At 40.6% G+C, this 24555-nt stretch overlaps 1 protein-coding gene across 7 annotated transcripts in view; it reads left to right on the forward strand.

The window, feature by feature from the left end:
- FAT3 (FAT atypical cadherin 3) overlaps window positions 1-24555 on the forward strand; it is a 687279-nt gene that overhangs the window by 136217 nt on the left and 526507 nt on the right. For all 7 annotated transcript variants that reach the window (XM_051850343.3, XM_089312010.1, XM_089312007.1 and 4 more), the window contains one exon: window positions 9713-13021. In XM_051850343.3, coding sequence (XP_051706303.3) covers window positions 9730-13021 — 3292 coding nt within the window. In that variant the 5' untranslated portion in view covers window positions 9713-9729. The remainder of the gene's footprint in view (window positions 1-9712; window positions 13022-24555) is intronic.

The raw sequence follows: 24555 nt of genomic DNA on the forward strand, positions 1-24555 counted from the left end.
CTTGAGGCTTTCAGGTGAGATGAAGGGTAGTTGAGAGCTGCCTGTGCTGATGTGTTCTAGGAAGATGGGGTTGTCTCGCATGGGAACTGAACTGCTCACCTGGGTATCATTAGTGCTGAGTACTAATACAGGCAGTGCCAGCATAAATACATCAGTCGGTAACAAATAACGTTAATGCAGAACAGGGGAGAACTGAGGGTACCATATTTGCATTTTTCCTTGTTTACTGAGATACACTTTCAGCGATAGCAATGTGAAGAGATGAGACTGACAAGATTTCTGGGTTGTCAGCAAGCTTGCAGACTGCCTTCTTGACCATCATGCAAGGTATCTTAAATCCTGCCTGCTTCCAAATCATCTTTGTCTCCTCCCATGTTACAATTTCTGTGTCTCTCTCTCCATGGTGGACTCTTCCTTCCATATATTATATGATTTTTCTCCTCTTCCCTTTTTTAAAAGTATCAGGATTACTGTCAAAGATTGAAGTATCAGCCATTAATGTCTTGCACAGTTTTTCTCCTTCCCCTACCTGGCAACACAGGTATTGCCCCTTCCAGGCAACCTGGTATTGTTGTTTGAACTGGGTGTGCTTCTCTTCCCCACTGGATTCCTGTAGCAGTTTTACATTGTTTAGCTACTGCGTGGGGAGTCATTGACAGTGCTTTATATTCTAAGAGTGACGTGTAGCCACAGAAACAGGCACTTTCATAACAGCCCTCCGCAGTCTGTAGAGTCTTTGTCCAGGGCGAGCCCTGTGAAACCTGGGAAGAAGTGGAATTGAATTATAGTATATTCTCTCAGAAGTGCTCCCTCAACTTCAGGATGTTTCATCACTGATCACGTTTTCCTTGGAGTTTCAGCTCTCGGGAAAAGGAACCCCAGAAACCCCAGTACCTCACTCACTTGGCAGAGCTCTGAGTGCCCAAGCCCTCCTGACAGCATGCACTGGCTTTTGGCTTGCCCTGCGTGACCTCAGCTTTCTCAGCAGGGAAAGGGTGCAGTGTGAAAGCTGCCTCACTCTGCCTTCCTCACTGCAGGCTTTACCACGCAGACACCCTTCCTTGAAGGAGATGCATTTCTAAAAGGGAGTGGCAATGGGGATGGTGAGTGTGAACTTGTGGACATATGGCAGAGGGCAGGAATATGACAGAGCAGTAAGTGTCCACTGGATCCAGAGTGCAAGCAGAGACTCTGAACACCTTTCCTCCACAAGCCACTACTGGAACTAGCACTGCTTAAAGGTCCTACTCACTCTTAGGCAGCTATTCCAAAGTAAAGGCTGGCACTGCACTTTAACTTAAGCATATAAGAATACTAATATATTTACCCGGCACCCCAGAGAAATATTAAAATCATGCATTTTTCTGGAACCTTTGCCCAGACAGCCAAGCATAGGAGCAAATTATATCCTCTCTCTCTCACTCTCTCTCTCTCTTACACAATGATGAATTTCTTTCTCCAGAGAGAGAAGTGATTTTTAAAAGGCTTGAACAACATGCTAATCTTTCCTTCTGATAGCCCCTGGTTGAATTACCCCTGCATTTGAAGCATTTACTGATGAAATGATACTTGACATTAACCAGTGTTGTATGGAAATATTCCCAGCACCTGGGGAGAAAATAAAGGAGGGTATTCATAACACTGCCGCTGTGTGGCTGGATCTTCCATTTTTCTCAGAACCAACTTGAATTACACTTGCTTCATGCTGACTGACTTTTCTCCTGAGAGACCACTTTCAGACAACAGGAAGATTTGCACCACTGGAAAAAGGCAGAATTTACAGTATTATTCTAATGAAAAGGGTACGGTTTGGGTAATGGTCTGCCTGGCTAGTTGGCAGAATTGACTGTGGGCTTTGGTTTGAGATTTTTTTTCATTGTGCAGAATGACAGAAGGTGATATTATATCCTTGTCGGTCAGATATTATTCTTTTAAAGCTTTGCTTAGATGGAGGGTTCACAGTATATAAGCAGGAACTTCCAGAGAGGGGTGCAATATGAACGTAGCTTTAGGTTTTGCACCTCAGGGTATTTCCTGGCCTTTGACTAAGTAAAAATATGTAATAGAACTTATGAAATAGGATGCATGATTATCAAGTATTAATAAAGCTCTTCCCTTTGTGTAGCTCACAGAACTCTGCAAATTCTCTACTAGTTTCATTGTTATTGGGAAAAGACAAATAGCAGAGCAAACTGCAACAGTTATTTCATTGTTCAGTTACAATATGACAAGTGTTAGAAGTGTTATCTTCAGGGATAACTCAGTTTAGTTATAAGGAAAACTATTTCCCCATGCTATGATGTAGGGAGAATAATGACCTAATCTCACGAACCCTAGGATTACACCCACCTGCAGAGCTTTCCAGGTTGACATTTGAGCTACAATGCGTAGCTGTCTGAGCTGTAATATGTAGTTTAGACTCAACCAGTATTTCCCGAACTGTATTCCACAAAACACTCTTCTGTATGCACTGTAGATGTGTGTGTGTGTATGTGTTGTCAGCTGAAGGAGTGCTGATGGTAATGGAGGGGGTGATTCATGATCAGATAAATTTTAGAAATTGTGTATATTGTAGCCCTAGGAATCACAACTGCATAGTAGGCTTGTGAATGCAGCACATGTTTGTGAAATCCTGACTGTGCACCATGAAATGTTTGAAAGTGAAAATTTATTACAGATATACAATGTTATTTTGTATGGCGATAACAAAGTAGGACAAGTTTATAGATTACTAAGAATTGAAGATAGAGAAAGTTTGTATTGGAGTATATTAAAGCTCCAAATTAATTAAATCTTTACTTTTGTTCAACCAGTGTTTCATAAAGAGGCTTCTAGTTGCACACCTAGTCACATCTAATGAATTAGTGTCATGGGATGCAGTTTGGGAAATGGTGGGTTAGCCATTTCCCCCACAGTCTCCAAATGTTATGATTATAATCCTTGACTTGTCTGACACTCATTTTCATCTTCTTGGAGTAAGCTTCAGAGTTAGGGTGTGTTGACTAGCCCAGTTACGTTGAAACAATTGAATTTTGCCTTTTCAAGTTGTTGGATACTAAAAAAAAAAAAAAAAAAAAAGGCTTAAGAATTTCCTGTAGGGAGATTATGGTTCACTATGTAGTTCAAAGACACACGGAAGCACGAGGAAGTAAGTGCTTTTGGAAAAGCTCATGGCGACAAGTACAGTGGCTCTGAAAGTGTCGTCGCAGGGCCAGCATGGTGTCCTAGGGCATTCTCAGAATTGTCAACTCTCGGCCCCAGCCCAGACTCACAGAGTCAGAAGCTCCCGGGTGAATGGAGCCGTGCAGTTGTGCCACCCTCTGTAGCTCAAGAGTTCAGCTGTGCAGGTGGAGCTCTCGTGCCAGTGGGGAGACTCTGTGATGGCTCTGTAGAGTAGGTGGGAGGCAGTCTAGTGAAACCTTAGAGAGTAAAACTTGTAGATGTGGTAGATGTGGGTGAGTAGAGACCTGAAGTCCTAAAGGAGGCAAGAGTAAAGTGAGAGTCAAATTCACAGTGGAGAGCGAAGGTCCAGTTTTAGCTTTTTTATTGCCGAGCTGTATGACCTTGTCCAAATCACTTAGCTCCTCTCAGTCTTTCCTCGGTGGTGTAAAGCAAGGGCATAGGATGACACGGTTGTAGGATCCTTTGGACTGTAAAACTCAGGGACTTCACATGGCTTTGTTCAACGTGTGGTTTTATAACCTGAGTAATGGCATGACATGAGTCATTTGTGATCCAAATACTTAGTGTACTATTGTATATACTCTGTAGCTACAGTGGCTTATGTAAAACTAATACACACACACACACACACACAGAATGAACATTTTTTTTTTCCTTTTCAGGCAGTCATTAGCCAGAGAATGAAACTTCATTCCCAAGTGTGTCATACAGACAGTCTATAACCGATTCCAGGAGCAAGGACCCAGAACATGAAGTAGTGCCAAGAGGATGGTAATTTGAGCAGTATCACAAGAGGCTCCTCTAGGAGATGGGGCTTAGCAGCATCTGGCTGCTCTGGGACCCACCATCGTACAGGGAACTCATGGTCACACTCCTCAGGAATTAAATGCCGCTCCGAGGACTAGCTCCCCAGGGCAACTTTGCTAAGTTGCAGAGTACAAGAGGGAGTTGGAATCAATTACATAGCTGTGGTAACAGCCCTTGACCCTTGTCACACGCGTAGAACCCCTCTGAGACAGTGCACTGCCGCCTCCACCCTCAGCCTCTGACAGGAGTTGGGGATCTGTGGAAGGGTGGCTTTCATATTTGTGAGAGTCCCCTTAGATCCTTTATACTTAACCCAGTTTCTACTAGTTTTCCATTTTGTGCATGTACTTCTGAACACACTTACTGTGTGTCAGATGCTATGGGGAGCCTTGCACACAGTGAGAATTCTTACAATCCCCGTTTTAAAGATATGGAAATGGAGACTTAATAAGCTTAAAATAGTAGCCTCAGGACAACCAGCTATTAAGCAGCAAAGCCTGCGTTCAAAAATCCACCTTAGTTAATGATAGCAGTAGCTAATGATCGCATATTTATATGCCATAAGCAGTTTTATGTGCTTTATATTTATTAATTCACATCCTAATAAGTAGGTGACATTGCTCTATCTTAAAGAAGAAGGAGCTAAAGCACAGAGAGGTTATATAAATTACCAAAGTTTGCACAGCTAGTAAATGACAGAGCTGGGATTCCAACTCCCACACTCCAGTAACCACTGCATATCCTGCCTTTGTGTTGGTGAGGGGTGTGAACTTCACACAGTATGTGGTGACCTTCAAGTTACAGTTCAAACACAGGTCATCTTGATGAAGACCATCTGTAAGGGAAGACTTATCATCTATCACCTTTGTTTCACAACCTATCATAGCACATTTCCTGAGAACCCTCCCTGTCATGTTAAAAACAAATTATAGGACAGGAAGAGATGGAGTGAAAATAGAATATTTTTCGAAGATGCCTTCTTGACTGTTCAGAAGGCTCAGCTATTTAAGGGGGCAGTTAATGGTGGCAGAACACAGATTCGCAGCTGGCCAAGGCAGGCGCAGGCACTGATAGTGTCCGGGCTATCCCAGAGACTGCCCGCTGGTTGTTACTCCCTGCCCCTACCCCCAGGTCATTGGCACTTGTTCAAGTTGGGAAGAATGAGGTCTGCATGCCTTTTGAGGCCCCCACTAAGACCATCCTCAGAGCAAGAAGGACCAGATGGGGAGGCCTACCAGGAGAGCCCCTGAGAGAAAGGTCTCTGAGACTGGTGGCTTGATGGTCTCTTTGGAGATAACAAACATTACTGATTATGGTACTCAGTCATAGGAGATAGACTCAGAGGTTGGGAACTAAGTGCTTTCTTTAAAATATTCCAGAAGCAGTAAAATAAATCAATGTGCAGAACATCTAAAACATCATAACTATCATATGGGCTTCACAAATAGCTTAGCCTCAATATGGAAAAAAGCAATATTCTTGAAGAAAATAAACCAAAACAGTTGTTTTAGCATGCTAAAAAAAGCCCAAATATTATTTTAGTATTTGCAAAATTTTATAATATTCCTAACTTTTAGCACTGCTTTATTTCCTAAATCAATGGAAAAACTGTAAGATTTTGAAATAATTTGTGACAGATAGGGCTTTTATTTTTCTTTTGCAAAAATAAAGATACAAAAGCCTTACGAGGTATTTCAGTTCCAACAACTGAAGCTGACAATCTTAGCACTGCTTAGTTTTTTTGTTTTTTTTTTTTTTTTTTTGGCATTAAATTCAAATTTCAGTACACAATAATACTACTCCATTTTCCATTTAAGCTTTGTTTGATGCATTTTCTGTTTACATTTAAGACCACTGATTCTGGTGTATAAGAAAGAACTTCAGTGATGTATCTTGCTGAAAGGAGAACTCAATATGCAGAAGTACCAATTTTCAAATAGTTAAATTGAATGATGCTTTTTCATATTATGACAGCATCCTTTGCTTTGAAAGATTCACAGAAGGATTTGTAAAAGTTACTACGCCCTGGGGGCACTTAAATGATTTCTTAGAAACAATTAACTACCTAGAAGAAGGAGTAGCACCAGCGAGAGTAATAAGGTGTCAGAATGTGAAGATTGCTCCGCAAGGATGACAAACCACAGCTTTAAAGTTGTTCTGTACCTCAGTGAAAACTAATTTGATTGTCACACGTGTGGGTTTGGCAGTAGCTCTGAATCTGAGCTGGTGATAGGGAAATGTTTTCATCTTCTATGGGCCTCAGTTTCCTCATCTGTAACCTTAGGGGATCAGGCTGGATGATCTTTACGGCTCCTTTGGGCCTGTATAATGTCTTCATTCTGTTCTGCGGAGTGAGACGTGCTTATTTTGGGGATTTGGAAGGTTCCCTGAGAGGCTCCTGTGTCTCTGGTTACATCTATGTTTAATGCTCTCTGCTCAGCAGGTTGCTATTGTTTGCCACCTGCGTGGCAGCACTGGACCCTGGGAATGGGATGACGCACAAATGCAGCTCCCCTGGGCAGCGTTTCTTCAGCAGGCAGCAGGGTGGGGATTGGAAGGCAGACTAAGAAAAAATTCAGAAAAGTCGCTTCTACCTTTGTGGAGATTTTGCTCTCTGGTGTTCATGGAGTGTGGACTCCTTGGACAAAGTACCAGCAGAAGCGCTCTCATATGCAGTATCCTCAGCTGCAAATAGTGGGAAATGAGGCAGAACTGGACTTTGTATTTCCCTGGAGGACTAGGGGAGTAGCCACAGTGTGTTACTTTGAGAGAGTGTAGCATGGCCTTTGCATTCCCTCTTCAGAGCCTCATCACCCTCCACCTTGCTCGCAGTGAACCAGAAAATCCTGCACTGCTTTTCAGCATTTTTAGATAATGATATACAAGTCTGTTGAAGCATATGGAGTATTTCTAGAGTTCTTGCTAGTTAGCATCCGTGATCACTAACAAGAAGCCTGGTGCACCCATATCCCTGCTGAGTGTGTGCTGCAAAACAGGTGCCTCCAATCACACCAGTACTGTGAGGTTCTCTACTCTCTGAATTTGAATGTCTGAACCTGCTGCATCCAGTGCATAGTTTTCCTACCAAAGATTCCTCCGAAGTGACCTGCAGCCCACTGGTGTCTCTCTCTGAACCTCGTGAGTAAGGCAACGAACCGCCGTCTGACTCGGTCCTGGTGCTGGTTCTCTGAGCCAGTAGCTATATTCTACCTCTTCCATGGGGTTAGCATGTGAGCAGTTTCCTAAGGACAGATTGTCTAGAACTGCATGTGAAATTAACTGTCATACAATGCTATCCCCTCTCTCTACTTTGCAGTTCTTGTGTCAGTTCTGCCTATAAAAAATCCCTCTATGAAACCTGGGCTTTTTTTTTCCTATCTGCTATTCATGAGTTTCTAGGTATTTCAGCAAATAAGAGCTGTGTGTTTCATCTGAGTTAGAACCAAACAAATGCGTGTCCAAGGCTTTGCTTTATCAGAGTATCCTATAGAGTAGAGTTGCATAGAATTGGAGCATGGGGGGTTGTGACTTTGTGCATACAGAGACAGCCTGAGTTCTGCTCCATTCTACAGTGAGGAAGATGAGGTCTGATGTTTTCTCTACTGTATGGCTATAGTAATACAGGCTTTGATAAACTTGGATATGAAACAGTTGTATAAACAAAAGCGATTTATGCTATTTTAAGATGTTGAATTTCTATAGGATATTTTTTAAGCTTGCATTCAGTAATTGGACTTAATTTAAAATCAGAAAGGAGATAAACAGGGAGAGGTACTGGATGGGTTTTATGCTTTTTAATTAACAATAATATATAATAATTAGCTCAATAGAATTAAAATATGACAGGTGCCTCTAGGAGCCTTAGTTATTTCCTTGTTTACAAATAATTTAAAGAGAAAATATTGATATAAGAGTTAGAATGCTCAGGGTGTAAGATCCTGTTTTGCTGCTTACCAACTGGGGGATATAGCTTGAGACAGTATGCCACCCATGTAGATTAACTCCTCTAGACCTCATTTTTCTAATATACAGTTGGGAAAAATAATATGTATATTAGGTTTGTTTTGAAGATTAAATATAACAAAGTAGAAAACTAGTTAATACATTGCCTAAGTTCTTGGGTGACTGCAAAATGATAACATTTCGCAATGTGCCTCAGCTCCTCAGATGCTGTAGAAGTGGAAGAGAAGGAGACTGTCGGGGGCTGTAGAGTATGGCTTGTTTTAAGAATTCATATTTAGGGATTTCCAAAATCTGAGCCATCAGGATGTATATAAATTTAACTGTACCTTGATAAATAGCCTCTTCCCTGAGTTCCGCCCCATTTAAAATACTTGATAGATTTTTACTGGTGACAATAGGAAAGTGTTTTTAATCTTTTAATATGCGTGGTCATAAAACTGGCAAGTGATGAAATTTCATAGTCACTCATGAACATAAATGCAAGTGCCTCTTATAATCCCTTAAATTTTTCTTGAAAGAAATCTCTTCTCTCCTTTAGGATGAGGTGTGCAGTCCAGCAATGGATGTAGATTAGGTCATGCCGCTCCTTAGGGACTGTCCCCTCTCTGGTGTCTGTGATACTTTGCTCATTCTCATGTCATTGGATGATGTTTGTATATTAACTAAAGTAAGTAGGATAAAAGATGGTAATATTTTCAGTATTTCTCTAAGAGATTATAGTTATATAAGGAAGTATATAACCATTGATGAACATTGTTCATGGGAAACAAATTAGCAAATGCAAATATACCCCCAAATCTCACAATACAGTTAATCTACTTTAAACATAAAGGTGAAATTATACTTACAGATGTTTAAATAATAATACCATACCCCATATGCTGTTTGGTGACCTTTGGTTTTGTTTAGCATTACATCTCTTTTTTTAAAGATGTATTTATTTATTTATTTGAAAGAGTTACAGAGAGATAGAGAGAAAGATACACACACACACACACACACACACAGAGGTGGATCTTCCATTAACTGGTTTACTCCCCCAATGGCTGCAACAGTGAGGGTGGGTCAGGCTGAAGCAAGGAGCTTCATCTGGCCAAACTCTTGGACCATCTTCCAGTGCTTTTCCCAGGCCATTAACAGGGAGCTAGATTGGAGGTGGAGTGGCTGAACATGAACCAGCACCCATAGGGGATGCTGGTCATGCAGGTGGCAGTTTCACCCACTACAACACAATACTGGCCCCAGTAATACATCTTACTGCATCTGAAAATACATATATTTTTATAATTTCCATTGACTGCATAATATTGTATAAATGTATGATGAATTGTTTGATTCTCTGTTGATAGACATTTAGTATGTTTTCTGTTTTTTTTTTTTAAAGTATGCTATAATGAACACTTGCCTAAATATCTTTATAATAATTAACTTGTAGAGAATTCTAAGTCAAAGGTAAATGCACTAAAGGTCTCTAAGACTTATTTCTAAATTGACCTTCAGAATGTAAGAAGCCTCACATCAACAGTGTAAAAGTGTCATTTGAAAACATTCAAACAAGATAAGATTAAACCCTCATGATTGTGAATTCTATATTATCTAGTAGTGGTAAGGTTTCTCATTTTTTCCCAGTATTGATGTTTTATTAAAAAGATTTTATATGAAGTTTTCAAGAAGCTCAGCTTCATGACAGTTATTTCTTATTCCATCTGCCCCTCTCTTCCAGGCTAATTTATCTTTTTTCTCTTTTCTTCCCCTCCAGGATGGAAGTATGATGTGATGGATATAATTATGGGACACTGTGTGGGTACACGGCCTCCTCCTCCTTGCCTCGTCCTCCTGCTCCTCAAGCTTTTGGCCACTGTCTCCCAGGGGCTGCCAGGGACTGGAGCCCTGGGCTTCCACTTCACACATTCCATTTACAATGCTACAGTGTATGAGAACTCCGCAGCAAGGACCTACGTGAACAGCCAGAGTAGAATGGGCATCACCCTCATAGATCTGTCCTGGGATATCAAATACAGAATAGTGTCTGGAGATGAGGAAGGCTTTTTCAAAGCAGAGGAAGTCGTCATTGCAGATTTCTGTTTTCTCAGAATAAGAACTAAAGGTGGCAATTCTGCCATACTGAATAGGGAAATTCAGGACAATTATTTATTGATAGTAAAAGGTTCTGTCAGAGGAGAGGATTTGGAAGCATGGACCAAAGTGAATATACAGGTCTTAGATATGAATGATCTGAGACCTCTGTTTTCACCCACAACATACTCTGTTACCATAGCAGAGAGCACACCTCTAAGGACTAGCGTTGCTCAAGTGACAGCAACAGATGCAGATATTGGGTCCAATGGGGAATTCTACTACTACTTTAAAAACAAAGTTGATCTCTTCTCAGTTCACCCCACAAGTGGTGTCATCTCTTTAAGTGGACGATTAAATTATGATGAAAAGAATAGGTATGATCTGGAAATTTTGGCTGTGGACCGGGGAATGAAACTCTACGGAAACAATGGAGTGAGCAGTACTGCAAAGCTTTATGTTCACATTGAACGCATAAATGAACATGCTCCAACCATCCATGTGGTCACTCACATACCTTTCTCATTGGACAAAGAACCGACATATGCAGTGGTAACTGTCGATGACCTAGATGAGGGAGCCAATGGAGAGATTGAGTCTGTCTCTATTGTGGCTGGCGACCCTTTAGACCAGTTCTTCCTGGCTAAGGAAGGAAAGTGGATGAATGAGTACAAGATTAAGGAGAGGAAGCAGGTTGACTGGGAGAGCTTTTTCTATGGCTACAATCTCACCCTTCAAGCAAAAGACAAAGGGTCACCTCAGAAGTTTTCAGCATTAAAGATGGTCCATATTGCCAACCCCAGAAGAGACACTGTCCCAGTTAGGTTTGAAAAAGAAGAATATGATGTGAGCATAAGCGAGTTTTCCCCTCCTGGTGTCATGGTTGCTATAGTAAAATTAATTCCTGAGCCTCCAGATGTGGAATACAAATTATCTCCTGGTGAGGATGCAGAGTACTTCAAAATTAACCCTCGATCAGGGCTGATTGTCACAGCTCAGCCACTGAATACCGTTAAGAAGGAAGTTTATAAATTGGAGGTGAAGAACAAGGAAGGAGATTTAAAAGCGCAGGTAACCATTGGCATAGAAGATGCAAATGACCACACCCCAGAGTTTCAGCAGCCATTGTACGATGCTTTTGTAAATGAAAGTGTTCCTGTGGGAACCAGTGTTCTGATGGTTTCAGCTTACGATAAAGATAAAGGAGAAAATGGGTATATCACCTATAGTATTGCCAGCTTGAATTTGTTACCATTTGCCATTAACCAGTTTACAGGTGTTATTAGCACAACTGAAGAACTGGATTTTGAATCCTCTCCAGAAACTTACAGATTCATTGTTAGAGCTTCTGACTGGGGTTCACCGTACCGCCATGAAAGTGAGGTAAATGTGACTATTCGAATAGGTAATGTTAATGACAACAGCCCCCTCTTTGAGAAAGTGGCTTGCCAGGGAGTTATTTCATATGACTTTCCAGTTGGTGGTCACATCACAGCTGTCTCAGCAATCGATATTGATGAACTTGAACTTGTAAAGTACAAAATCATTTCTGGCAATGACCTTGGTTTCTTTTACTTAAACCCAGACTCTGGTGTTTTGCAGCTTAAAAAATCACTTGTGAACTCCGGCATTAAAAATGGTAATTTTGCCCTGAGAATTACAGCAACTGATGGAGAGAATTTTGCAGACCCCATGGCTATTAACATTTCAATTCTCCATGGGAAAGTGTCTTCAAAGAGCTTCAGTTGCAGAGAAACTCGTGTGGCTCAAAAGCTGGCAGAGAAACTACTCATTAAGGCAAAAGCAAATGGGAAACTGAATCTGGAAGATGGATTTCTTGACTTTTATTCCATTAACAGGCAAGGACCACATTTTGACAAGTCTTTTCCTTCTGATGTGGCTGTGAAGGAGGATATGCCAGTTGGTGCTAACATTCTGAAGATTAAAGCCTATGATGCCGACTCTGGCTTCAATGGAAAGGTGCTATTTACAATCTCTGATGGAAATACAGATAGTTGCTTTAACATTGACATGGAGACAGGGCAACTTAAAGTCCTCATGCCCATGGATCGAGAGCACACAGACCTCTATCTCCTTAATATCACCATCTATGACTTAGGGAATCCACAGAAATCTTCATGGAGGTTGTTGACCATCAATGTGGAGGATGCTAATGACAATAACCCAGTTTTTCTTCAGGACAGTTACTCTGTGAATATTCTGGAAAGTTCAGGCATTGGTACTGAGATTATTCAAGTGGAAGCCAGAGACAAAGACTTGGGTTCTAACGGAGAAGTGACTTACTCAGTCTTGACGGATACACAGCAGTTTGCTATTAACAGCTCAACTGGAATCATTTATGTAGCTGACCAGTTGGACCGGGAATCCAAAGCAAACTATTCTTTAAAAATAGAAGCCAGAGACAAGGCAGAAAGTGGTCAGCAGCTGTTTTCAGTTGTTACTCTTAAGGTTTTCTTGGATGATGTCAATGATTGCTCCCCCACGTTTATTCCCAGTAGCTATAGTGTGAAAGTTCTTGAAGATCTCCCTGTTGGCACTGTCATTGCTTGGTTGGAGACTCATGATCCAGATCTTGGATTGGGGGGTCAAGTACGCTATTCTTTGGTCAATGACTATAATGGGAGATTTGAAATAGATAAAGCAAGTGGTGCCATCCGCTTGAGCAAAGAGCTAGACTATGAAAAACAGCAGTTCTATAACCTCACAGTTCGGGCCAAAGACAAAGGGCGGCCTGTCTCTCTGTCATCTGTTTCCTTTGTTGAAGTAGAAGTAGTGGATGTCAATGAAAATCTCCACACCCCCTATTTCCCGGACTTTGCTGTCGTTGGATCTGTAAAAGAAAACTCACGCATTGGAACAAGTGTGCTACAGGTGACTGCTCAAGACGAAGACTCTGGGAGGGATGGAGAGATCCAGTACTCCATCAGGGATGGCAGCGGGCTTGGAAGGTTCAATATAGATGATGAAAGTGGTAAGTTTAATATTTTATGCTGCAGATGTTACCTCTCTTAAATCATCAAAATTGCAAAAGGGATATGGTGATTATAAAATAGAGTGATAAATGATACTGCATTTGGTATAGAGATGGCTCAAGTTAAAGCTTTTTCTTAGAATGTGTTGGCTTGTAAGATCTGTTCATACAATAAGACCCATGCTCTCCAATGGGCATTTCACTTTAGTTTTGTTTTTTTTTTTCTTGCTCAGCTATACTGCTACCAGGTTGTCTCTTGATAAGCATAAGTAATTGTAATTTCTGATGATTGTACTTCTGACCCTTACAAAATGAAGGGCTCTGATAAAGTAAATTAGATTTGAATTGGCTTTAAATTAGAGGTGTGAAATGGATTTTCAAATGGATCTTATAGAATAGAAAGCTTTTCCTTTACATTAGGGCTCTGCTGAAGAGGTATTGAATTAGTTTCTTGGGCTTTCATGGTTCATAGATACATCTGACTCATGAATGATGGGTATTTGCGCTGTATATGTGCCACTAATGTACAGATATGTGTTTTCAGAAATGTTATTTTAGTAGGATAGAGGAGACTTGAGAATTTTATTAATAGTTGATTATAATATTGTATTTGTAAGAATTGTTTTATAGAACACTTTAAAATATGGAGAAAATTGTCCAAATATTCATTTTTCTCTTATTTATGCTCCATCGTAGACACAGACATAAATTTTTTTTGAATTCTCATTGTCATTATTTCTCTGTAAATGTGCTTGTGTCTGAATACATGCAGGTGTGTGTGCACATGGGTCTGGACACATGCATATGTGTGTTCCTATAATAGCACAATGCATTGAGATTTCTAGTTTAATGATGTCATTAAATGGAAATCTCAAGAGAGGGGCTGTGTCTTCTCTATTTGTGTAGGTGATGTTAGAACTTTCAGGGCATATTTATTAGATAAATTTCTAAAAATTCATAGAATGTTTATTTTTTACCATTTACGCATATTTTAAATATTTCATAAAATATTTAAAAGTCTTAACAATTCAATCAGTTCTTTGTGGTTTGAATATGTAGCATCTTTTTTAAATTAAGTGTACAAATTTAATGTGTGTCATATATACAGATTCAGCTTTTCTTTAGTCAGCTTAGGTTGCTATAACCAAAGCGAAAGACTGGGTGGCTTAAATAGCAGACATGTGTTGATTATAGTTCTGGAGCCTGCAGTGCTGTTGTCTGAGATCAGATGGCAGTGTGGTTATGGTGAAGGTCTTATGCAGGGCTTGCCGAGTGACCACATTTTATTGTGTCCTCACATGGTGGCTTTGGTCTCTCCTCTTATGAGAGGAGGGTTCACCTTCAAGACTTTATCTATATGTAATCACTTCCAAGTACCAGCACACTGGAGGTTAGGGTTTCAACACATGAGTTTTGGAAGGACACAAACCTTCGGTCCATGCCAGGCCCCGTGATGACGGTGATTAGAACAGGTAGCAGGAAGTTGTCATTTTAGAGGTACTGTTCATCAGTAACATTAGAAAAAAATGTTTGAAAAGCTGTATTGAATATTGACTAGGAAAATAAGACTGGGGCCATTGTTGTGGTATAGTATGCTAAGCCAGTGCCTCCAGTGCTGGGATCCTATTTGGGTGCCAGTTCCGGACCCAGCTGCTCCACTTCCAATCTAGCTCACTGCTAATGCACCTGGAAGGGCAGCAAGCATGGACCAAGTGCTTGGGCCCCTGCAGCCACGTGAGAGACCAGCAGGACACTCCAGGCTCTTTATTGATTTTGGCCTGACACAACCCCTGCCATTGTGGCCATCTGGGGAGTGAACCAGCAGATGGATGATCTGTTTTTCTCCCTCTCTCTTTCTATAACTCTGCCTTTCAAATAAAAAAAACTTAAAATCAAAACTGCCGGCGCCGTGGCTCACTAGGCTAATCCTCCGCCTTGCGGCGCCGGCATACCGGGTTCTAGTCCCGGTCGGGGCGCCGGATTCTGTCCCGGTTGCCAGCTCTCTGCTGTGGCCAGGGAGTGCAGTGGAGGATGGCCCAAGTGCTTGGGCCCTGCACCCCATGGGAGACCAGGAGAAGTACCTGGCTCCTGCCATCGGATCAGCGTGGTGTGCCGGCCATTGGAGGGTGAACCAACGGCAAGGGAAGACCTTTCTCTCTGTCTCTCTCTCTCACTGTCCACTCTGCCTGTCAAAAAAAAAAAAAAAAAAAAAAAAAAAAACTGAAGGCACCAACTCAAATTTAAGCTGCAATATTTTATCCATTGGCTCTAATTATAGCTAGGGTAAATTTCAAAATTGGTTTCCAAAACCATAATGAAAGAAAATGTCAACATCAGGAAAACTCAGTCCTGAGTTAGGCACATACTGTATTTTATTGTTACTTCATAATTTGGTTGGAATGTATTGTACCTTTGAAGTACAAAATGAGAAAGGGAGAGTTAACCTTTAATGAGTGCCTATTCCATACTGCTACCTCGAATAAAAAGACCTCATCAAGTACTTACAATGTGCAAGACACTGTACAAAGGGTTTTATAATCAGGTATTATTTAAATGTCCCAACAGCCACATGGGGAAGGACTAATAATTATGAGCTCATATGAACTCATATATAACATAATTATGAACTCATAATATGAACCTCATGACCGAGGTTTACAGAAGATAGGAAACTTGGAGCCAGCTTTCAAACTTAGTCCTGAGGACCTACAGTACACTGTGCTATCCCTCCTTTAAAGATAAGTAATGGATTTCCTTGCATAATTACAAGTACACTTAAATTTGATCTAAAATCTCAGGGTGATAAAGTGTTAAACAGATTTCAAAGTTCTTAGAATCATGGACCCATTGACTGATGACAGTGACCACTGATCATCCTTTCATTTTTTTAAAAGATTTATTTATTTATTTTTAAAGATTTCATTTATTTATTTGAGAGGTAGAGTTACAGACAGTGAGAGGGAGAGAGAGAGAAAGGTCTTCCTTCTGTTGGTTCACTCCCCAGATGGCCACAGCAGCTTTAGCTGCGGTGACCTGAAGCCAGGAGCCAGGTGCTTCTCTGTCTCCCATGCGAGTGCAGGGGTCCAAGCACTTGGACCATCTTGTACTACTTTTCCAGGCCATAGCGGAGAGCAGGATTGGAAGAGGAGCAGCCAGGACTAGAACCAGTACCCTTATGGGATGCCGGCCCTGCAGGTGGCAGCTTTACCTGCTATGCCACAGTGCTGGCCCCATACTGATCATTCTTTCTATTTTCTTTGTAGTCTCATTGTTTATGTGATGCTCCAGCTGGGGAACTTAGCTTGGCAACTCGATTAGATGTGGGTAGATAGGTCAGTAGGAAGAGGTTGTGCTGAATCATTAACCACCATTATCTGAATGACTGCACCAAGCCACATTGAGTTATTTTTGTTGAGAAGTTGAATCTTGGTCTTGCACCTGGATAAAGTGAGAAACAGGAGCAGTTCAGTGAGAGTGGCCTAGATTTTGCCCCTATGTGCCATGTTATTTGTTTTTACCTTGGGTGTTATTTTAGAAACAGTATGTATAGTTTCATGTGATGATAAAACTGCTCCCAGAATTCTTGACTCCAAGAATTTGATATCCTTTGCCTCTGTTGAAACAACTCATTGCCCTACATTTGTTCTGCTACATTCTGAATTACAGAAAATACATTTCGTCACTGATGATAATAATGACACTTAGTTTTGACATTCCTTGCTGCCTTACAAAGCTCTTTCCTTATAAACCTTAACTCCCTTGAGTGAAAAAGTGGCTCAGTGAATCGTGTAAGGTCACATTTACATTAGAGGATGTAAACAGGACCAGAACCCACATTTCCTCAGTGGTAACCCATTGCTCTTCCATTTGCTTTCAGTGCATATGTTTCTGATTTACCTCCCCAGAGGATGTTTTAATTTTTAAAACTACAGTTACATTTCCCTTGCCTCATTATATTTTCAGCTTCCTTCACGTAGAAAAGAAAACAAGGTTTTTTCCTCTACTGTAGGGAGAGGAAAAGGCTTGAACTTCTTGATGTTTTTGATATAGTTTAGGATTTCCTTATAATAATGTTCTTAATTGGGCAGGTGTTAAGTATAGTTTGGGACACCCCCATTATGTATCAGATTGCCTGGATTTGATTCCCACCTCTGCTCTTTTTTTTTTTTTTTTTTTTTTTTTTTTTTTTTTTTTTTTGACAGGCAGAGTGGAGAGAGACAGAGAGAAAGGTCTTCCTTTGCCGTTGGTTCACCCTCCAATGGCTGCCGTGGCTGACACGCTGCGGCCGGCGCACCGCGCTGATCTGATGGCAGGAGCCAGGTACTTATCCTGGTCTCCCATGGGGTGCAGGGCCCAGTTTATTAATGTATTCCCTGAGAGACAGCAGGTGATGATTCAAGTATTTGGGTCTCTGCTACCCATGTGAAAGGCATGGATTGGATTCCTGTATCCTGAGCGTTTGGGGGGTGAACCAGCAGATGGAAGTGTATATGAGCTCGTCTGTTTCCCTCTCTAAAATTAAATAATTTAAAAATGATAACCATCTTTCTTCCTTCTCCCTTCCTAACTACTACTTGAAGATTTTAGCCTTCAAGCCCAAGAAGCTAAAAAGGAACGATTGTCTAGACTTGTGCCACAGTGATGCTAGGGTTGAAGAGAAGTTTGGAAATTGTATGTTCAACAAGAGAATTGTCCTCTTGGTACTGCTGGGTTCACACTACTGTTGAAAGATCATCAATTGTTTGCCTCCCACTGTTAAATATCATGGTTTACGCTGCTGGCAGAATGATGGCCAGTTAGCCCTGCAGACTCTGTCACCTTCACTTGATCTGTGGGCAGAAAGTAGATTTTTATTTTCAAAACCTTTTGGTTAGCAGCCATAGGTTACTCAATGACTTGTATTGAGTAGCAGTCCTCAAACTTACAGTGCTCAGGAATCACCCCCAGAGTTTGTTAACACTGATGCCAAGGCTACATTCCCACAGAATTCTGATTCACTAGGTCTGGAGTGGGAGCCCAGGGACCTTCACGTAAGCACTCCTGTGCTTAGTGGCTTAGAAATACTAAAAAAAAAAAAAAAAAAAAAAGAAAGAAAAGAAATACTATGCTGCATTCCCAAACCAGATTGTATCTTTTCTTTAAAGTCTCAGAAGTTGAGTTCTTGCCTTAGATAAATTTCTTTTCTAGTCAAATTTTACAATCCAAATAAATCTTTTGTTACTCCCTAGTGGTAACATTTTCTGAATGCCTTTTCTATAGATCAAAAATCTTTTTCTGTGCTTCAGTAATTGCAAGTGCTCCTGTTTTGTGCAGGTGTACATGTTGGGATTAGTTAATGCTTTTAGAACTTCATGCTCTTGACTTTTTTGGAGCTCAGTGAACAAAACCACACATTTGACATACTTTAGCTTGCACAAGCATTTAATAAATGTTTAACAATGATCATGTAAATGGATTAACTGGGCACCTACTGTAGATTTGATTGCAATTTAAATCACTAGTCTGGAAGATACCAACTAATAATTTTTTCTTCACAAAGAATGCATTCTTTTACTCTGACAAAACAGGGATTCATATTTGTGACTACTCAGAGGTTTTAGAAAGCACATTGTGTATTTCAAACTGCAGTTTTCTACTAGATGCTTTTGTAAGCTCCAGACTTGAGCCATGATCTCACTATTTTATTTACCTGAGGTTTGTTATAAAGAAATATTTAATTGAGATGAAGAGTTTCTAGTTTAGAATGTTAATAATCATGGATAATTGGGGAAGATACTGTGCCATCCCTTATTAATTGTTATTTCTTCCATTTATCAACTTGGATGCCAGGCACTGTGATAGGTGATTTCTAGATACTGTTAGTAGAGTAGTCCATGGAGGAAGAGTTAACTGAGGCTTGCCCAATCAGGGTGATGTATCCGGTAGCTATCAGGGATGTGGTTTGAACTCCACTGAATTGGACCCTGAATCTTATGTTACTTCCACTTTTTTATTCTAGCATGCCTTTACTACCTTGTTAATATGGATTAGTCAGATTGTTCTTTATTATTGCTCCATAAAAAAATTCACAAAATTTTAATGGCTAATGGAAACATTTTTTCCTTGCTTAGGAGTCTGGGAGAACAGGTGGAAGCAACATTGTTGCAGGTAGTTGGTTGACTTGTGATCTAGCACACACCTGGTCCCACGCTGGGGTGTGGTGTTCCTAATGTGGAGGGCAGGAGATAGTGAAGACTTGCAGGCGCTCTAAAAGTCTCTGCCTGCAGGGCCCATATACCCTTAGAGCAGGTCTCAGGGCTAAGCTCAACATCAATGTGGAACACAAGAGCATTCTCTTTGCTATGGTCTGTTGATGACTCCATCCCCCGCAATTCTTATGTTGGAACCGGTACCCACTGTAGTAATATTCAGATGTGGGACTTTGGAAAGTAAGTCATGAGGGTCCCACCTTTCTGAATGGGATTGTTGCCCTTAGGAAAGAGGCTTTGGTGAACTCCCTTGTCCTTGTCCTGCCTGTAAGGTGTTTTCTATGAGGAATGGGCTCTCACTAGACAGTCTGCTGGCATGTTGGTCTTAGGCTTCCCAACCGCCAATTGTGAACAAGAAAGTTCTGTTGTTTATAGATTACTCAGTATAAGGTATTTTATTATAGTTCTAAAATAGAGACCCTCTTTTAAGAAGGGAAGGGGAGATGAATAATTACTGAATAACAGGATGGTCAGACATGGTGTATGACAACCTTCACTGTTATCTTCATTATCTGACCTTAACTGATCACTTCACATATGTGAAGCACTAAGCCCAGGCACTATGACACAGAGCGTCAGGTGTAAGACACGGGGTACTCCATAGTGGGACGTTTGTCAGTCTGTCAGAGACTGACAGAGAGGTCAGAATGCAGCTGTGGCAGTCACAGCAGTGGTTATCATTGAGTACTGTTCGTGTGCCAGGCGCTATGCAAAATGTTCTTTACAGATGGTGTCACTCCATCATTCCAGGACATGGAGATAGTTATTTCTTTACTTTCATGCATGTGCTTTTATCTTAGGAGGAGCTTGCATGCACAGTGCAGATGCATGTACATGGATCTTTCTTTGTATTGCTCCAGCAAGCATTTCTCCAGTTTCTCTGAGCAGACAGTGGTTTCTTTATTCCAGGTGTTTTGATAGGAGACCTAATGTACACTCAGATTCAATGAGACACCCCAAAGAGATGTCTCAGGCATGTTAATTACTATAAAATGAATGCCTACTTTTTATAAACAGATTATTCCAACCACAAATAAATATAACTTTGTAATCACGCTCGATGTTCACTAGTTCTCTCCCTGTTGCCTCTCCAGATCCCCTCAAGGTCCTTTCTGCTCTGTGACCAAGAGGCTGACATCCTTGGTTAGTGGGCTTTTTCGCTTTCTGACATCTGTTGATTCTGCCAGTGAGAACTCAGGGAGAAGACTTGGGTCAGGGTGGTTACCCCACTTGCTCTCCCCCACATTGGTTACTGTGGATTGGCCGCCTCCCTTGACTGCAGGTAATGTTCCTGCTGTGGCCAACCCTGGGGTACTGCATCACTGTTTGTCTAATTTTACTTTGCCTAAACTCTGCCACACCTTGGTTTGTTAGATAATCCTCAGTTACCCAGTTTGAATAAGCCCTTTGTTTTCTGCCAGGATCCTGACTGATAAAACATTTTTCTTACGTAGATATTTCTAAGACAGATTTTAAGTTGAAAAATATTTCTAAGACTGATGTTTTCCAGCAATTCCTATTAATTCCTGATTCTGTAAAATGGTTCTGATGCATTGGCACGTTTTACTGGCACCCTGAAGAAACATTAGAGAAATAAGCTTTCATTTTAAAAGGCAAGAAAGTGAAGGCAGAGTACTGTATCTCCCCATCAAATGTATGCTGTCCACATCTTTTCTGTCACTAAAGGACAACTTCTACTTTGCTTAAGACCCCGTCCCACCAGACATAAGAAAAAGGGGGTTCAGCTGGATGGTAGGGGATCAGAATCTTTCAAGCTCACAAACACTGTGATGCTGGATTTTGTTTGTCTGCAGTTAGAAGGATTCATTTTAGCTGGTGGCCAAAGAAGGAATGAAGACATAGAACTGATAGCATTGGTTTAGTTAGTGCTACTGAAGAGCTGTTGACCAGCTGCTGCCAGTGCCCAGACAAGTATTGCTTACCTGTAGTCACTGATCATCAGATGGTCAAGAGCAGGTGAGTGAAAGCCCAGACGGGACAAAGCTGTGCTATGAGGAAACAGGAGGTGCTCTTTGTCACTTCAGTAAACCTGGCCCCATCCCAGTCATACAAAGAGGTGGTCTCCACAGTAGCATGCCTCTTGCATACTATAATGTAAACTTCCTTTCTCATATTCAGAAGCACCAGGGTCTTATTTATCCTGTGGACTGTTGTTAATCTTCCTAGCTTCTTTCTCTCCAACTTGCCTGGTAACTCCTCTTTGACATGTTGAGGAGGAAGACAGATGTTATTTGGCGGCTTTGGTGTAATTCATGACAAATCTGGACTAAATGGTGTTTGCTGTCCTCATTCTTTTTTGTGAGATATGTATTTTTTTTTTTTACCCCCCACCCATCTAAATCAAAAGAAACTCATTGAATTTTGGCCCAGGCTTGCCCTTAAATTTTCCCCTTGGGGCCAGAGCAAGCGAAGGAAAGAAATGAAGTTATGATCAAGTGACAGCAGAAAGTTTTCTTGGCTCTAGACTTTTTGTCCGTAATTATTCAAGAGAGAAATAATGCTTCCCAGAGGAGCTGTAAACACTGTACAGCATTCTGATGAACATGGTAGTGGTCATGCAAGCCTGGTGGGAGAGAGGATGAGAAGCTTCTGGAAAATAATGAACAGCATGTTTTCATTACTGTTTTCAGCAGGTGCCGCCTTCTTGACCTTTCCTTAACTGTTGGCTGAAGACAATTTAGGTCTTCAGAGACGATTATTGGTTCAGATCTGTAATTACATCTGCATTGTGTATCCAGCTTGAGCTGCTATTGTCCCTGTGTAACTCGTGAATGATAAAAAAAAATCACAGCCATAAAGAAGCCAAATAGGGTGGCAAGTCAGGCATCTGGGAACTTGTGTGGTCTTTTCTCTCTAAGTAGTCCTCCTTTCATAATTAATGATAGATAATTTCAGTGGCTAACTGGCCTTTCAGGTCAATGTCTTCATTTTACCTGTGCTAATTGATTCTCTATTGTTTATATTTCTTAATTAACAAAGAGTAAAATTTCAGAAGCAATGTAAGCAGAGGTTAGAAAAATTACCAAATGATTGTTTCATATATTAGTGGTCCTCCAGGAGGTAGGAGGAGAAATTTATTGCCCTCCATGACTTTGGATAGCTTGTATCTCATTTCAGTCTTCTAAAAATGGTTCTTTAGAGGTATTTTGTATGCGCATTGAAGGATACTTTCATTTATCATTACTGTTGGAAGAATTATAGAGTTTGATAAATATTTATGTGATGCTACTACATTCACAATGTTTCATTGAAAAGAAAATGAAATGAAAATGAAAATGGGCTGTAGTCTGTATTTTTAGCTTGCCAGGTTTTATGAAAGCATGTTCTATCGGCAGATAGAATCTACAAAAAGTTGTGTGCAGGATTCAGTTCAATTTATATTAAATTCTGGGCAATGGTATACAAATTATTGACTATAATAGAACTCTTCAGATTTTCCCATTGGACATTGTAGAATTTAGTGGCTCCTCTGGGCCACTCTCTGTGATTAAATTCACAGATTTTCATTTGCATAGCATAGTTAATATTCTAGTTGCTTTTAAAAAAGCAATACAGTGTTGAGAATAATACTGAGTAAAATAACATGTCGAATGTAGGACGTCTTGAGCTAAAGAGTTTATAAAATTTGAGATAAATTTGAGATCTATACACATAGAAGCACATTAAAAGATACTGTGGGAAAAAATGAACTTTATGGTCTACCCTCAAAATCGATATGATAGAGTTTAAACCATTTTCATGTTTTTTCCTCCACTTCCTTCTTTAAAAATCTGCCTCCTCCCTCCCGCCTGGCATTGCTGCTTTTTTCTAGTCCTTTGCCTCGTCCTTCCTCATTCCCATCTTTCCTGCATCTGATCTCTGAGGGTGAAGGGCTTTACATGGAAGAGGCTGTATAGAAGATTAAGTTAAGGACTGGCAGACAGAAAAGCATGCAATTGCAAACCATGTTGATATGTAAGTGACATAACACAAATGAGTGTCTTCTGCTAGCCATTCATCATCTTTATCATGGGCTCCACATCGCCTTTTGGCATTGTGAGACGATTTTTACAAATTCCAGTTGGAGACAAGACAGTATGAAAGATAGCCAGAGCATTAAAGTCAGTTGATGACATACAGGCAAGGCTTAATTATCAAAAAAATGGCTAATCCCAGAGATGAATCCCAGTTTTGTGGAGCTTGGTGCTCATACGATCCTAGGTAACTGCTTTGAGCAAAAGAATAGGAGGTGACAATAACAAAAGTGTGTCTTGGTTGAGAAGTAGGGAAAATCACAGTAACATTAATTTAAAAGTCAGCAAATCAGATTTCACGTAACTCAGAAAAAACTGCTTGTATTGATGAAATATCTGACACAACCCTCAAATGCGTATTTTCCTGAAGCTTTTGGTTTGACTGACTGCTTGTAGGCTAACAATTCTGTAATCATGGCTGTGCAAAGATGTTGAAGTATTTCTTCGGGGGAGTTGGTTGAAATTTGTATTATTGAGAGTCCCTGCATGTTTCTCCAGAGTCACAACTTGGTGTTGTAATGCTGTGTTAATTTTCAGCATTGATGTCAAATCTAGGAAAGAAAAAATACACCTCTATCAAGTTTCTAATATGAGCTGTTGCCCAGATTTTTCTCAATAATTTTGCCACAGATTTGTGCTCCATCAACAATGAAAAAACTTCCAGTAATGTCTACTTCACTGAATCTGATCAATTACAGACAGACATTGTAGAGTGTTTTTAATTTGTATGCTGCATTATCTGGGAGAGATCTTCCATTAAGACTCTGTAAGTGACAACCAAATCTTTGAGTTTTAAATTTTCACGTCCAGTGATCGAGGGATTTTTCACAGATCAGCTTCTGGCCCTGTCTTTGGTGCCTTGTTTCTCCCCCATCCTTGCCACAGTGCAGGTGCAGCCACAACAGAATGTCGTCACATAAATGATACAAGTCCTGGTCACTCTGTGCTATAATGCTAGGATTCTTGGTGCAATGAGGAGTAGGAGTATTTTTGGAAGCTATTCCTATACTGCGAGGGCTAACAGTTTGGATGGGGAATTGATGATGATTCACATAAATGCTAGCACTAAATGCAAACAAATTTATCCTCAATTCATTTATCCCTTAGACAAATCCCCAAATTGCCTGTGGTCACTCTGGGTGATGTGGACTGTGAAGGTGGAGGGGAAAACCAGAGAAGTTTTGAATCATTGTCATTAAGATACAGCACTTTTAAAACAGTTACCCAAATCAGAGGTGTGACCCAGTGAACC

Source organism: Oryctolagus cuniculus, chromosome 1 (genome assembly GCF_051225735.1).
Source record: "Oryctolagus cuniculus isolate XC-2025 breed Fujian yellow rabbit chromosome 1, ASM5122573v1, whole genome shotgun sequence".
Classification (NCBI taxonomy): domain Eukaryota; kingdom Metazoa; phylum Chordata; class Mammalia; order Lagomorpha; family Leporidae; genus Oryctolagus; species Oryctolagus cuniculus.